The sequence below is a fragment of the Pleurodeles waltl genome, chromosome 7 (assembly GCF_031143425.1).
Source record: "Pleurodeles waltl isolate 20211129_DDA chromosome 7, aPleWal1.hap1.20221129, whole genome shotgun sequence".
Taxonomy (NCBI): domain Eukaryota; kingdom Metazoa; phylum Chordata; class Amphibia; order Caudata; family Salamandridae; genus Pleurodeles; species Pleurodeles waltl.
This window is the reverse complement of record NC_090446.1, coordinates 676,667,603-676,684,789: the sequence shown is the minus strand read 5'-3', so window position 1 is coordinate 676,684,789 and position 17,187 is coordinate 676,667,603. Positions and strand designations below refer to the sequence as shown.

Sequence of the window (17,187 nt, the reverse complement as noted above, 5' to 3'; positions counted from 1 at the left end):
CTCCGTCCAAGCAGCCAAACTATGGAATTCATTACCCCCAACTATAAGAGCCACAGATAACTTTCTTGTTTTCAGAAAACTACTCAAGAGTTGGCTCTTTCCTTCATAACCACCTTTTTCAAACAACTATGAACTGCATATGCCTATGTGGATAAATATTTTTTTCAGATTATATGTATATTTCTATTTATTTATAGTTTCTTTGGAAAATATGTATTGCTACTGTCATAACAATAAAATACACACACACTCTTTTTAAACCTGTCTGACTAAGTATTTTTTACCCATGATTCTAATTATGTATTGTATATGCATACGTGTGTGTATTCATGTGTGTGTGTGTGTGTATAAATATATATGTGTATGTATATGTTGTTTCTGTGCTTGGCATGTTTGTGGATCATTGCATGGCTCCTGGTTTTTTGGGTTGTTATACTAGATATCTATGAATTTCTGCTCTCATTTTTCATCACTCTTATGTCATGTCTCTATCAAACTATCCTCCATTCTCACTCTGTCTCATCCCAAATCCCTTCGACCACTTTCATCTCCTAAATATCTCTGCCTAAGCTCTTCCCTCCACCTCCAAATCTAACTCACCAAACCTCACTCTACCTCTGTGACCTCCCACACAACCCTACTAAATTCTCCTGCATTCATCTCACCCTGCTACTATGCTCTCCCTAACCCTTCCACATACTCTTCCCCCCTCCGCCCCCCTTTATTCATCCCAAGCCTTTGGATTGAGTAAATTAAGGATATACTCCCAATTAACACTTCTGGATTTCTTTCCTCCTCCACCCCTCCATTACTCCAGTCAATCTAACTAACAAACTCTCATATCCACGGCTCAAATTAACTCATAATAATACTAAAACTGTACTCATTATTAAATGATACTAATCCATCACTAATTCTTGTTGGGTTCCGGAGTAGCGTGCTACTCATCGAAAAGCGCTTCGACGCCTCGTCAGGGGTAGTAAGCGCTATATAAATACGATTACAATACAATACAATACTGTTAAACATCCTTTGTTTGTCCTTTTTAATACTCCACTACTCAGCCTTTTACTATTCACATTACCCATTGTGATGCATTTTTTGAAGGTGCTAATCCACATATTTGTACGTAAACCCTTTTTGATTGCACTGTGGAGCTTAATTTTGTGTGCACCTCATTTGAGCCAACGCATAGCTGCTCTCTGCGTCTTTAACCCGGATAGCCTGGAATCCTCATAGCATCACATAAGCTTTCTGCGAGTGAGTGAGTAGGAAGCCCTTTTTCTTCAGGAGCCAGATACCACTTTGTTCCCAGACAAACTGATTCTCAGGACCAGGATCGGCATTCCTACCAAGTCATGATGCTGTTGCACGTCTGACAGTCCTTCAAGCGTCTGACGTTCTTTGCTCCACCTAATCCATCCAAGGAGGATGGCTCCCATAAGAGCCTAGAGTTTCTATGTTGATCGTTCCAAAGAACTCTGGATGGACGATAAGGTCTTAAATGGGTTCACAAGAGCAAAGAAGGATAGAGCAGTGCAGAAAAGAACAATATCTAGATGGACTGTCCTCTGCATAAAGATCTTATATGTACTGCCCAAGAAGCACACCCCCAAAGGCCTTTAACATCTGTTTTGTTCTTCTCTGTCAATGCCCAAAACAGTCCCTCATGTGTGGTGTGGTGGCTTTATGTTGCTCCTGTGTCCTTTCTGTGGCAGGATGGAGCCAATGAGGAGCCACGTGGCTCCACCTTCCTGCGCACAAGGGAATTGTTAAAAAAAAAAAAAAAAAAAAAAAAACATCTCCGGATCCAGGCTGGTGTCTGGAGGTATTCACATAATCCCGGGATCCAGTCTGGTGCCTGGAGGTATTCACAAAGTCCCGATTCTGCAGTTTAGTAAGTATCCACCAGGAAGAGATTTACTGATGTAATTAATTTGTTCTTCCCAAATATGCACCAATGAAAGCAACAAGCATGCTTGGCTCCCCGATGCAGCCCCCTACAACCTCCACCCACTCAGACCACTGGTTGTTCCTTCAAAAAGTGCAGTCAGATCACACCCTACAGTTTTTGCAAAACCTACCTTGCCAGCCTCCCAGGATGGAAGATCACCTATGCTTGTAAAAACTTCAGTGGGAGATCTTTCTTTTACACAAGGGTGCAATTGACAAAATGCCCAAGGCCCAGAGGACTTTGAGGTTTTACTGCTGCTTCTTTCTGGTCTTAAAGAAAGTAGGAAAATGGAAGCCAATCCTCGAATTCGGAGACCTAAACAAGAAACAGTCCTTTTAGGTGGCCATGCTATGTGTGGTCCTTCTGTTGTTGTAGAATGGAGAATTTCTTACCTCCCTCGATCTATCGGATGCCCAGTTACAGGTAGCACTACAGATTCAAAGCACTCCCTTTCTGCTTGAAGTCCACATATCAAAATGTATGGCCCCACTGGCATCCTCCCTTCGGCAGCAAGTCTCAATATATTTCCATATCTGGACGACTGGCTACTGAAAGTGACGTTAGCACAAGTCTAAGGTGTCTATTACTGGACAGGACTTGGCCTCTCTGCCAGGTGTAATGTAACTATGATGAACTTGAATCAATTCCTCTGCAATCAGTGGATTCAGCTAAAACAAGGCCAGTTGTGGCAACATTTGTAACATTCCTACAACGTTATCAGAATCTTGCAAGACCTAAAGCACGGTCCTTTTGCGGAAATTTCCAGAAAACCTCAATACAGAACCGCCCTTTAAGCTAACTCCAGACATGTTCATCATGTCAACAAATGCCTCAGTAGATGGTTGGTGGGCTCACATGCAAGAACTGTGAACTAGAGGGTTGTTGTCAGCGGAGAGCAAATAACTCTATATCAGAGTTCTGGAATTAAGTGATCTGGTTGGGCTTGCAGACTTTCTTACCATAACTGGCAAACAAAGCTGTTTTCATCAGACTGACACAGCAAAATGTATGTACTAAATTGAGAAACAGTGAGCCATGAGTTTCTATACCCTGTCTGAGGAAATGCAATAGCTTTGAGACTGGCTATAACAAGCAAGGTTTCTTATTATTTTAAAGTATTAAACATCTTAACACCTGTCAACCAGTACACAGAGAATTAAGAATCACTTTACTTCATTTCTTCCGAACATCACATTGGACAAGCAGTTTATGGACATCATTTAGCCAAGCATACATTCAGATCACATTGAAATATGTACGCTGGGCTGGGTAAATTCATAGGTTCAACACCACTTAATGAGCCACTTACGCCATCAGATGCAGGTGCTCATCCATTTACTCGATTGGTGGTCATGTCAGCGTCTTTTTTTCCAGACCATAACGTTCCACCAAGCTCCTCTATGCTTTGTGAAATTTTCTAGGACATATCCCTCTTTGTTAGTTACTATACTGTTCCCCTGTAGGCACAGCTTTAAATCATATGTACTAAGAAACATTGTTCTACATTTTATGAAGTTCGGTGAGAGGGCCTGTCCCATATCAAGCAGCCTACTGGCATATTATGCCCTTTGTAAAGGACCCTCAACTGTATAACGTACATTGTGGCTTTTATGGCCATGTCTCCAATGTGACTTCCGCAATATGACTGTAGCGTCCACAACTCCTCATTTTCTTTAAAGTTAAGTCCTGTATCTGTCCTAATTTCAGCTATTAGGACTGGTCTTGTAGCTCTCACGCATTTAACTTCCATTCCCTCCCATTTTCTCAAGGCTTAGCCCCTAATTTGGGAATGGTTTGAGATTCCTCCCAACATCATCTGTGTCTCCGTCCGTTGTAGTTCTGTCCGTATTCTGATTTATATATCTACTTTGGATTGCTCACCTTTTAAAATATCCTGTGTGCCAGCTTGGAACGTAAACTGTTTGGTAGGTCTTCTGCACCAATGGGGAACGCCAGCTTCAACACTGCTCCTCCTACAGCACTGTGTGGCATCACTAGAGCCCTAAAGTGGACCTGTGGGTGTGCAACTCTCCTTAGGTAATTGTCGGATGAGAACAGAGGCAGTTGTAAATCTCACCCAAGATCGACATCGCAATCACCTTATTCTTCAAAATCGTCTAAAAGAAATATAAGAAGAATCCATGTGTTGAGTTTTGACGTTGATCATCGAAGAATAAGGCATTTCTGCGTCATCTCCAGCTCCACAACTCGGATCAACTTCAATACCATCACCTCTTCCTATTCCCAACACCTGGAGTGCCGAAGGTGATGCGGACTTTAGATCCAGTACCTACACCCCAACAGGAACAAGTGTAGTCAGTTTTTCCATTTCTGGGTACGGATCCCATTAATTTCCTGACTGCGATTTTCACTATTTGAAATAAAGCGATGGTCGCATCAGGTGCCCCTGCAGGCCCCATGGGTCCTCCAGCTTATTCCCTGAGAGGCTTATTGATGCCTTATATGCAGGGGAACTTTATGCCATTCATGCCGATGGCCCAGGTACACTTGCCAGTTCCAGCTTTGATGGAATTTGCCCAGAAAAGCACACCATATTTGTAAATCATTCCTCCCTCAGGGATTTCACTGGTGCTGCATTCGACGCTGGGGGCACCAACTGACATCTCATGCTTCGTCTCTGGTGCCATTATTATCTCCAGTACTCCTTCTGATGTCACCAACACAGTGCAGATGACATTAGCTTCTCAACCTTCTCACAGACATCTTCCTCTTTATCCCTTTTCTTTGGTACCAAAACAAAAGTCGAGGAGAGAAACTCAGACTAGCTAAGGAAGAACAGTTTTTCTTTTGGGAGCAAGAGTCCTAAGAAGAGTGAGGATATTCTGTTCACAGCCTTCAATGGACCCAAACTTCGAAGGGTTAAATAATGATAGTTATTTGAATACATCCCTAGATGGCCAATTGCATTCTCCAAAGGGTATTCCACCTCTGATAGTCACAACATATCATTCGGTCATCTGAAAAGCTGTTGAAATGTTGGATCTTAACTTCCCTACTACAGATTTAAAATCTAATAATCTGACTACAGTCTTTCACTCTTCTGTAGCAGCCTCTGAGCCTTTACTCCCTTTCATTGAGGCTTTGACAGAACCTGTTCTGGATATTTGGCAAAAACGAACGACAGCCACAGCTGTTTCAAGGCTGATGGCCAGATGCTAAAAACTGGCTCTTGATAATCCCCTCTTTTTATCATCACGCCCTGCACCACAGAGTCTGCTTTTCCAAACCTCCACCTACCCCACCATCACCATAACGATCTCTGGGGTCTGCATCACTATTTTGGTGAACTTATTCAAACGATCTTGTTTGGAGGGTTGTTGTTCTTCATCCCTGGGGAAATGCGTGGTCTGTCTCCCATGTAGTCTCTTTGATGGTAGTAGTTATCTGTTCGCCGTTCCCATGTTGTATGTCACAGTAGCAGTCCCAGGGAGTTGTAATGGATTATCTGAGGCTGGTAACCCATACCTCAGTACTTCCTTTGGGCCATATTTTTTTTGTCCTTCAGGACTTGTAACCTATAGTTTTTAGACTGCAATATATGTTTGTTTTGCTTCAGTGTAAATGGTTCTTATTTGAATCCCAAATATCTAGTGCATGCTGATATTACTTACTGGATTGTCAGTCTGGCCTTGCCAACTTGCCTCTGTTGTGGGTGTGAAGGAGCAGCCTGGACTCTTTTGGGCCGTGGTAGGTCTCAAATCTATCACTAAGGATTCCACTATCCTTTGCTGGAGCCACCCCAGCCCACCTGACACCACCACCACCAATCTCGGTCTTTATCTTCATGTGTCTCACCCCAGGTTCAGGATTCACCTGAACTCTTCCTTGGTTGATATCCCCGATTATCTCCAAAGGGCTCCCTCCAGGTTTGTTATCCACCATCGTGGTCTCTGTAGTAATATGATTCACTTGTTTGTCGTGCTGGGAGTGTCCCCATTATTCTTTAGGGTGGGGATGGGGGGGGGGGGGGATTCAGTACTTTTTAAACAGTAATTAAGGTGTTCAGTGTCAGTAGCCAGGCTGTACCCACCATCTTTACTGCTCCGACTGCTCATGCCTCTCCCTGGGATCCCTTTCGCCTTTGTCTTGCTATAACCATTGGCCTCCCCAGTTGACAGTCAATGCGTTTTTTTTCTTTTTTCTTCAGACCTCTCACTCCAGCCGTGGCAGCCAGGATATACTGCAGTTTGTATGCTTTCAGCACCTCTTAGTTCAGCCGAGTCAGGATTACAGAAGGAGTGTTGAAGGCCTCATTCTACAACAATGTGGTTTTACAATGGACTCTAATATTTCGAGGCATAATGCTTTCTAGGTTGTTGGGGTGTCTCATCCAGTCGATTTGATCCCTGGATTTGTCTCCACCGCTCAGGATTTTGCAGGATCAGTTAAATGCCTGATGGAGCCGAATCAGGTTTCCTCCAATCAGCCCATCTTGCTTGCTACGCTCCCCAACAGCATATAAGGTTAATGTCACTGTGGAACACCTGTAAGGTGTATTGTCAGAACGACCATGCGGGTACTCAGTTCATCATTGTCAGAATGTCACAAACGTGAGTTCCACTAGGAACAGCTGAGCCATTTCAGCTGCAGTTCGGGGTCATCCAAACATAGGCTTGTTTGCCACCCAGAAAAACAATAAATGCTTAGGTTATGCTAGCACGTTTACAGCCAGTTTCAAAGAGCAATGTCTTGTCTAGGATGTGGTTGAACGTCTTTGCTTATGCTTTTCCACCATTTACCCCCCACCCCAAGATTCCTGAAGAGGGTATACAGACTTTGTGCTGCGTTTATTACGCCATCTGACATTTTGCTGGCTGCACTGCAGAGCTTAATTAAGCAGCCCTGCAGTTGTAGGTGGTGAAATCCCCTTCTTTTTAAAAGAAAAAAACAATCATTGCAGGGCAGGTACTGTGCTGATGTGCCACTGTGAAATGTCCATTGATGATATAACCCCTGTTGAAACGGGGTATTGCAATCTTCATAATGTTCTGCCATTTAGAGTACTATTCGCTGTTTTGATTCAAGGTTGTGAATATGTGAAAGATCAGTTGCTGGAGAATAGAGTGGTTACTTTCCTGTATCTCCAGTTCTCCAGCGTTTTCGTGGTTCACATATAACCCTCTCTTCTTGCTCGTCAGAGGTTCACTAAATATTTTTGCTATTGTTCGCCCTTGTGCTACTGTAAGCAGTGGTGACCTCTAGGGGGCCGGATGGGGGAGGTAGTAGAGTGCTCGCCCTAAATGACCAAGTCAGGTTGTTTTAAATGAAATGTTGAGCCTATGGCTGTTTAACAGTGTGTGTTGTTACGTTTAAAGTAGCATGAATTCCCAGCTTGACGACTGGTAATGATTCAGGTATCTGAATTAACGTAAGAAAACCATGCTGGATAATTGGACTTTCAAGAAAATAACTTATTCCACATCACTGAGTATTGTGGCTTGAGGATTTGCCATATGTGTGATCATTCAATTTACTGAGTAGTGAACTACTGTTAATCCTGGGATTACATCGTCCTAGTGTTTTTTTTTGGTGATTGATTTTGTCTTTGAAATAACACTTGATTATTTTCAACTGACCTTCATTTTGTAGGCAAGGATCGAACAACCTTAACAAACCGATCTTTAACAAAAGGATCCAGTTTACTAACACCAAGCTTGAAGTCCGGAAGGTGCCCCCAGAGTTGAACAACATTACTAAGTTGAATGAGCACTTCAGTAAATTTGGAACTATTGTTAATATACAGGTAAAGCTCAACCCGCCTTAACCGTGTAATGTAGTTCAGAAAAAAATGTTTAATAATATGTTGTGCAGTTGCATATACAGGCTTGTGCCTTTACAGAGGTTAATGATTTGTGTATTGTCATTTTTTAAACTTTTGGTCATTGAATATTCTATGAATGTTGCTGCGTAGGTTTAAATTTGACTATCTTTTATAGGCTTAATTGAGAAAGTTCTGTGAAATGGCGAACACCCCCAAAATTGGTGTTACCTGATAGAGGTTTCTTGATGCAGATTCCCTACCTTATAATTATCCCCGGGCATCAGACTGGATATGGAAATGTTTAATGAACAGTACCCCCTGACTGCTGGTAAGTGGTGGTGTTCGTCTCTGTGTGTCATTTTCAGCGTCGTAGGTGCCGGAAGTGATGTGCCTGTTGCCTATATAGGCGCAACCCTAGTGCACAGACGTCAGTTCTTTTCTTTCTACGGCAATTAGCACAAATTGGATAGAGAGATCCCCAGTAATTTTTTGACTGTAATTTTTTCGACTTTTGTCAGTCTTTTTGAGAATCTTCTCCTGGTGTGGTAGGATGTTCACTAGAAAGGTCAGCTTCAAGCCCTGCTGCGCCATTCATCAACAGATGTTGGTGACGGACCTGCATCTTGTTTGCCTCTGGTGCCTGGAGCACTACCACAATGTGAACCTGTGCCAACTGCCACGACTTGCACCCCAAAGCCTTGAGGAAGCGGTCCTGCAAAGTCCTTGCTGCTTAATGCTGCGACTGTCTAGATCACGATCGAGAGGAATGTCCTGGGATTGGTTGTGGAGCCCAAGATCTTCAGTGCACCCAAAGTCGTCGGGCAAGTTCTACAAGAGAAAGGGGAACAAGAAGTCAAAGAGGTCTTCAACTTTGCCTCATCAGTCTATGTCTTCAGATAAGATGATGGAATGTCATTAATGGCCTGGCTCTGTGGTTGAGCCTGCTCCATGTGTTCCATAGTCTCTGGGAGCTGAAGCGATCCCTGCCCAACTCTGTGACACCGCTGGTTCGGAAGGATCCCTACTGGTTCCCTGCTGAGTGAATCACCTCAGAGCCAGTCGGGCCTTTCGGATCCATGGATACCAATGCTCCCGGTAGTGCCGTCCCCATTCTCATCCCCAACTCAGACATGGAGCTATAAGGGCGACATGTAACTCATACTCTGGAGCCATGTTGTCCTATTCCTGTGTGCCAGGACTCCACGGAGGATTGAGAAAGCATCACTAGACCCTAAAGACTACCAGTCCCTAGATCCCAATGTGGACTGGTATGAAGACTTTGAGGAGGCCGGCAAACTGTACACCTCCCCAGATACCGCCATGCTCCCACCCCCCCCCCCCCATTGTGGCTACAGGGGAGGGAGCATTTTTTGCTATGGTGTTAAGAAGGGCAGCTGAGGTCCTGGACCTTCAGTTGCCCTCTGTGGCAGTCAAGGCCAACATCTTAACAGAGGTGCTGCAGCTGGAAGTGACCCCATACAAACTACTTCTCCTTTTTAATAAATCCCTTTTACACGTCCTGCCTGGGACCGGGTCCAATTACAGCAAAGGGGCTCCTGTGAACAGGACAGTTACCCACCATCGCCCCACTCTAGGGGACTCCCAGTTCCTTACAAAACACCCTGCCTTGGTTGTCCAAGCATCACCACCTGTGTAAATCCTGGCATATTCTCTACTGCTGCACCTGATAAGAATCCAAGAGGCTGGACACCTTACGCAAGAAAATATTTTTCTTCTACCAGCCTGGCACTGTGGTCAGTGAAAACCGCAATCATGCTTTATGGGATTTTTGTGGTGCAGGTGCTACCCAGGTTCTAAAGCTGCTGCTGCTGGGAGGGATGCAGCTACGTTCACAATCAGATGTGGACTGAATACCACTGACTTGCTAAGTAGAGTGGTTTTATCGACTGTGACCTTACAGCGCCATGCCTGGCTAAGAACAGTAGACTTTTCAGGGAATGTCCAAGCTGCGCTTATGGATTTTCCCTTGGATGGCTCCAGTCTCTTCGAAGACGAGGTGGACACAACACTGTAGCGCTTCAAGACAGCAGAGCTATGGCCACCTCCTTTCCATGGCCCTCGCCAATGACAGTCTGCCTTTTGGTTCTTTCATTGCCATGGAAAGGGCTTCCAGCTGTGTTGCTACCCACCCATTCACCAATACGTGCAAGCTTCCCAACCTCTGCTTGGCCGAGGAGACGCAATACCCGCAGCCATAAGTAGTCAGTCCTCCACATCCCCCTCTCTAACAGCCACCAAACCCCTTTAGTTTGCCTTCCTACCATCATGGGCACCCAATAGGAGGCAGACTACACAATCACCTGTCCCACTGGATGTCTATTTTATCAGACAAATTGACTCTTCAGATGGTCTGAAGGTGCTACTACCTCCTCTTCATGACTATTCCTGCACCCATGCTACACACTTGCAACAGGCTGACTGAGGGCCCTCTCACTTTTCTCCAACAGGAGTGATGGCTCTCTTGGCCAAGGGAGTTATAGAGAGGGTGCAGGCGCCAAAAGCAGTTTGTGGTTGCTATTCCTGTGACTTTCTGGTGCTCAAGAAGAACAGAGGCCTTCGTTCTATCCTAGACCTGAGCCCTCCAATTTCTTCTTCAAGAAGGAGAAGTTAAAATGCACACTCTTTAAGGCATGTCTGCCCTGGACCCGGGAGACTGGATGGTGGCATTGGACTTGCAGAAGCATATTTTCACATCCCTGTTCAGTCTGCCCACAGACATTACCTGCGGATCATGGTAGGCCACAAGCACTTTCCGTTCGTCTTGCTACCCTCTGGCCTTACCAGTATCCCTTGGGTGTTCACCAGGTTGACGGACATAATTACAGCTCATCTGCAGAAATCAGGGGTGCAAGTCTTCCCATATCTCGACGACCAGCTGTTGAAGGCGGGCTCGCTCCAGGCAGTGGCCTCCCACCTCCAGACTGCAGCATATGCCCTGCACTTACTGGGGTTCATTATCAATGTGCAAAAGTCACACCTGAATTCCTCTCAGATGCTTCCTTTCATCGGAGCTGTGGCTTATCCTCCAAACGGCATGTCTTTGCTATTCATGCTAAGATACCTAGGTTTCATCCTCAACCCTAGGCTTTAGTGAGACTGACCATGAGGCTGCTGGGTCTCATGGCCCACTGCATCATGCTTGTGACCTATGCCGACACCCATATCCGGCGTCCCTCTTCAAATCCCCGGTTGTATTTAGATTCTTGAAAGGTTTGCAACATAAATATCTGCCTTCGCACTTCATCATGCCTCTAAATTTTCTGATGTGCTTCCTTTTAGTCATTGCAAAGTTGTCCACTCAAGCTCCTTACCGTCAAGATGGCCTTCCTGGTGGCAATAACATCTGCCTGGAGGGTCATTGAGCTTCAAGCCTTGTCATCCAAGTCTCCATACCTGAATGTCCGTCAGGATGGGCATTTTGTCCATTTGATTGTGCAGGACTTGTTCGTATGAATCTGTTTCTCTTCTGAGTAGGTATTGCTTGGGTAGTTATTCCTAAGGTAAGCAATCTTCAGCTGGAAGTCTGTCAGTTGAAGTTACTTTCCTTCAGTATCTAGCCACAGACTCTTTACTGAGCCGCCCATCCTTCCTGTACTACAGACGGAATTATATCGTCAGGGCTGTTTCCCTTCTCAGAGCTCTTGTTTTGCAAAAAGAAACTCAACGGCGGCACACTGGGGTGGTGCCTATAGATACAAGGTTCAATGGCATGTGTGGCCGTAGATACATATGCTCAGCATACTCCTGCTATTTAGTGTTGAGTCTGGAGTGTTGCAAGTTGTTTTTCTTCGAAGAAGCATTTCAAGTCACTCCTCCTCTCAGTTATAGTGTGCATTGGCATCAACTCCTTTGTTATATTGTTTTCTCTCCACCATCGGGTTTGGACGTGTATGTCTTCACTCCGTCTTTCTACGTGCTCCGGTTCTAAATGTTTTTCCTTCTTATCTTCTTTGACGACATTGTTTCTGCTTGCGCCTTTCCATCTAAGCGCTCGCCTAGATTTGTCGGTCTGGGCACTGACAGCACACCTCGGACCTCCCTTACCACGTGGAATTGAATGGTATGCCAACCTGATGGAACAAATGCTATTCCATTTCTGTCCTCATGCCACACAATTTCCCCACACCGTTCAAAAGCTTGTGTGTAATCTGTACCTCTCCCCAGTCACCAGGAGGTTACCTGTGACCCCTGCAGATCTTTCTGGTTCAAGAAAACGATTTGAGACTTAAGGGCACTTCGACTGGAAATTGCGCACAAGACTCCGGACAACACCCGAACATCTTTGGGGAAGAACATGCACAAGAAGAAGAGGCCCTTTCCATCCAGGATTCTTCCGACTCAGTCGGACATACAAAGCCACGCGATAACATCGGCACAACCTGTGTGTACCGTTGGACCCTCCTACCCAACCCAGGACTCTAAAGAGGCCATGTATAAAGGTTGCCAGTCTGCCACTGCCACTAAGCCATGGTGAGAAGCGGAAATCAGTTTTGGCTGCCCTGCCTTCCGGGCCGGCTCTGAAAATAGTCAAGACCAAGCCATTGTCTTAGGATTTGACCTCCAGCACTTTTGATTAAAGACATCTTCTCCATCTCGGTCTGAACCTCAGCCTCAAGCTGACCGCCCACAGCCTCCACGTCGATGCTGATAAAATCGCACTGACAAAAAGCTTTGGTGCTGAAATCCAGGGAGCCGAAAACTTCAGAACACAGAGATTTTAGTCAGTCTTCTGTTACTCAGTCTCCTGTGGAGCCTATACTGGGGACTGTGGATGCTAGTCTGCGCAGCCTCCGTGTTCAAAAGGGTGCAGGGTGTATTGTTGTTTCTCCTCCTGTACTGTTAAGAGGAAGCTGTCCTTTCCGGAAGCCTTGTACACTCCTCCACCTCAAAAGAGAAGAACTAAGGACAAGGCCACCAGTCAATCTTGCAAACCTTCTCCACCTCCTCTTTGTGCCTCACCAACACCACTCCTCCACACCCTTCTTCTCTTCCACCTACAGCCCCTCTTCATTCTTCTGTTTCACCTACACCAGGAGATTACACCCCTCATGGATCTCCTTTCTTTGTTGGGGAAGATTTGGGTGGGCCATAACATGACCCAGATCCTGAGACACTTATGGTCTTGACCCCATCCTTACCAATTATCCTGAGCTGTGCCCCGCACCCCCTCACCACCAGAGGACATTACTTCCTAACAACAAGTAGTGGCCGGAGCAGCTGCATTCCACAATGTATAGCTACACAGGGACGCCATCATACAGGACTGCCTGTTTGGCACACTCGCATCCACACACAGGGATATTCAGTACCTCAGTACTCCCTGGCCTGCTGCGTCATGCTGATGAAATCTTTAAGGAGCCCCTAGAGCTCTCCCTGACCCAATATCTATTAGGTCTCAGGTCCCTCCTAACTCCATTGTCACCACCACAGCATGAAAACGTGCTAATAGGAAGGTCTCTGGGGACTCTCAGGAAGAAGAGGAAGAAAATCAATGCTGCTGGCAAGAGTTGCTGCGCAAGCAGCCAACCATTGGCGTGTCGCCAACTTCCAGGAATTGCTGGCCAGATACAGCCCAGCTCACTTGGCCGAAATGGAGAAGCTCCTACAGTTTCTACCAGCTGAGCACCGGAAGAGAGGGCAACAAATAGTTGCAAAGGGGCAAACAATTTCTAATAATTCCATCTGCTGTGCCCTGGATGCAACAAATACAGCTATATGCGGCATTACCACAAGTGTCCTCCTCAGAAGGCATGCTTGGCTCCGCTGTTCTGGTTTCAGACCACAAGTTCAGCAAGTGCTCCTTAACATGCCCTTTGACCAGGAGCATCTTTTTGGCCCTCAAGTGGATACTACCCTTGAGAAGGTAAAGCAGGACACAAATATGGGCCATCCAATCTCCCACACAGAGGGGCACTTTTCGTCGCCCTAGTTTCAAAAGCTGCTATAAATCCACATCCTCTGAAGATGTCCCCTTCACAATTCAGACAGCCTCAGGCCTTCTATTCTACAGGTTTCTTCAATGGTTCCTACAGAGGCAACAACAATAAGAAGCAAGGTATGAGCACCATGTACTGAGAAACTGCTAAAAGTGATTGACTCTTTCCCTGCCCCTCCCACCTCCCCCTTCCAAACTCAAGCCACACCTGTCGGTAAACACCTCAGATCTTTCATTCAGAATGGGTCAACATAACCACGGGACAATGGATCCTTTACATTATTCAATATGGTTAATGTTTGGAGCTCATTACAGCAACTCCAAATATTCCACCTCGTACTCACAGGCTATCCAACAAGCACCTCACCCTTTTCAAAGAGGTTCAATCCCTTCTTCTTAAAGGGGCCATCAAGCCTGTTGGCTTACAACACCAGGGATCCGGGTGTATAATTCCTCATTCCCAAAAAGAACTGCTCTCTCACGCTTATTCTGAACTGCAGACCACTAAACCAATACATCCTGTCAGAACACTTTCACATGGTTAGTCTTCAAGATATTATTCCACTTATGCAACAAGGTGACTTTGACAGCTCTAGATTTAAAGAACGCCTATTTTCGTATTTCCATCCACCTTGCAGACTGAAAATACCTAAGGTTTGTTATTGCAGGCAAACATTACTAGTTCAAAGACCTGTCTTTCGGGGTTACTACTGCTCTTAGAGGCTTCACAAAGTGTTTAGCAGTAGTTGCCACACACCTCAGAAGACAGAACATCCACATGTTCCCTTACCTAGATGACTGGCTCATCAAAGTCAGTCCCTTACGACAGTGCCACTATCGCACCCAGTTGACAGTGGATCTTCTTCACACTCAGCTTTTCCAAATCCCACCTCCAACCCCTTCAGATACAGCCTTATCTAGAAGCTATTCACAATTCAAAGTTAGGGCTAGTATACCCCAACTTGGCCTGCATTCAGTTTTCAGTCTCTTCTCCCCCAGTTTCAGGAGAATGACACACACAAAGTCAGCCTTATTCTGCGTTTGTTAAGGATGACGGCGTCCTGCATTGCCATTGTTCCCCATGCTAGACTGCACATGTGCCCCATACAGCAGTCTCTCTAGTCCGTAGTATGGCACAGGGTCACCTGGAATATCTAATACTGTTAGACCTTGTAGGAAGGAAGCTCTGTATATATTATATCAAAATGAGATATAGTGTGCAAAGAGTCCACTGGGTCTCCAAAGGCTTAACAGAGGCTAAAGTAGATAATACTAATGTTCTCTTTTGTGGTAGTGGTAGTGTGGTCGAGCAGTTAGGCTTATCAGAGGGTAGTGCAAAGCATGTGTTGTACACAAACAGACAGTAGAAGAAGCATTCACTCAATGGCTTGCTCCAGACCAATTGGATTTATATAGCAAAAATATATTTTGTTAATTAACTTCCTGAACCCCAAGATTCAAGTTGCAGGTAAGTACATAAATAAGTATTTCTCACATGTATCAATACCACTTTTACTGGAATTGGTAAGTTATACAGTTTTTGAATAAATGGCAATAATCTGTTTAAAAAATGTTCAAAACAGTTCTGGGGGGTGGGTTTGGGAGAGAGAAAAGTTAGTATGTTTTGCAGGCAAGTACAGCACAGTTCGAGTCTCTGGGGGTTAAGAGGTTCAAGTTAACCCCAAACAACCACCACCAGCAACACTGGGCTGGCCGGGCACAGAGGTCAAAGGTGAGGCAAGTTTAACATGGGCTCCTATTAAGACTTAGGCCACTCTGTATCAGATATGCTGGCAGGTAAGTACCCCCGTGTCTTTGGAGGGCAGACCTGCAGGGTTTAGAGGAGCACTGGGGGGAGGGGAGGAGGGCCGGGCCGGATGCAGGGTATAGACAGATCGGTGGGCTCCCAATGCTTTCCTATGAAGGGACCCTGGGGGTCACTTAGATGCTGCAGGCTGGGTCCAGCGGGGTTAGTTCTGGAAAACCATGGGCTGGGCAAGTAGGAGGGCTGCCTGCTGAACTTTGCTTTACTGGAGGTCCGATTCCCCAAGGCCAGGGGGATGCGGGTGCAGTGTACCATGTGAAAGTGGTCTGATTTGATGTATGTATTTACTATTCTGAGATCTAGTATAGGTCTTAGAGTTTTGTCTTTTTTGGGTATCAGAAAGTACAGTGAGTAAACTCCTGTGTTTAGTTCTTGTTTTGGTACTAATTCTATTGCCTCTTTTTGGAACAATGCTTGGACTTCTAATCCTAGAAGATGTATATGTTGTTTTGACATACTGTGTGTTTTCGGTGGAATTGTTGGAGGCAATTTGAGAAATTCTATGCAATAACCATGCTGGATAATTGCTAGTACCCAAGTATCTGTTGTTATCTCCTCCCAATGTTTGTAAAATTGGCTTACTCTTCCCCCCACAGGTGTTATGTGATGGGGATGTGTGACTTGTAAGTCACTGCTTATTTTGAGGACTTTTGGGGCTTTGGAATTTTCCTCTGTTTTTTTGGAACTGTCCCCCTCTATATTGCCCCCAAAAACTTCCCCGCTGATATTGGCTTTGGTAAGTGGGCCTTGTTTGTGATGTGGTTTCTGTAGGTTGTCCTCGAAACCCTCCCCTAAAAGGTGTTTTGCGAAATGTGCCTCTGCTCTGCGGGGAGTAGAGTGCGCCCATGGCTTTTGCTGTATCAGTGTCTTTCTTGCGTTTATCAATAGCATTGTCGACTTCCGGCCCAAACAACTGCTGTTCATTAAATGGCATATTTAGCACGGCTTGTTGAATTTCCGGTTTGAAACCTGACGTGCGCAGCCATGCGTGCCTTCTTATTGTTATTGCAGTATTTACTGTCCTTGCAGCCGTATCTGCTGCATCCATTGAAGACCGTATCTGATTATTAGAGATACTTTGTCCTTCTTCCACCACCTGTTGTGCTCTCTTTTGGAACTCCTTGGGTATGTGTTCTATCAAATGTTGCATCTCATCCCAGTGAGCTCTATCATATCTTGCCAAAAGTGCTTGTGAATTGGCAATGCGCCATTGGTTTGCTGCTTGTGCTGCAACCCTTTTGCCCGCAGCATCAAATTTTCGACTCTCCTTGTCTGGAGGTGGTGCATCCCCCGAGGTATGAGAGTTTGCTCTCTTACGAGCTGCCCCGACAACTACTGAGTCTGGTGTTAACTGGGTTGTAATATAAACAGGATCTGTTGGCGGTGGCTTGTACTTTTTCTCCACCCTTGGAGTTATGGCTCGGCCTTTAACAGGATCCTGAAAGATTTGTTTTGAATGTTTTAGCATTCCTGGGAGCATAGGTAGTCTTTGGTATTGGCTATGAGTGGAGGATAGCGTGTTAAACAAAAAGTCATCCTCAATTGGTTCGGAATGCAAGGTGACGTTATGGAAAACAGCTGCCCTTACGATCACCTGTGTTTAAGATGTACTGTCCTCAGGAGGGGACGGCCTGGCAGGGTATGAGTCTGGCTGTTGTCCGATACTGGAG

The 17,187-nt window shown here is 45.4% G+C and overlaps 1 protein-coding gene across 3 annotated transcripts in view; it reads left to right on the top strand.

Annotated features, from left to right (window-relative positions):
• RBM27 (RNA binding motif protein 27) overlaps nucleotides 1-17,187 on the top strand; it is a 622,061-nt gene that overhangs the window by 353,359 nt on the left and 251,515 nt on the right. For all 3 annotated transcript variants that reach the window (XM_069244680.1, XM_069244679.1, XM_069244678.1), the window contains one exon: nucleotides 7,565-7,718. In XM_069244680.1, coding sequence (XP_069100781.1) covers nucleotides 7,565-7,718 — 154 coding nt within the window. The remainder of the gene's footprint in view (nucleotides 1-7,564; nucleotides 7,719-17,187) is intronic.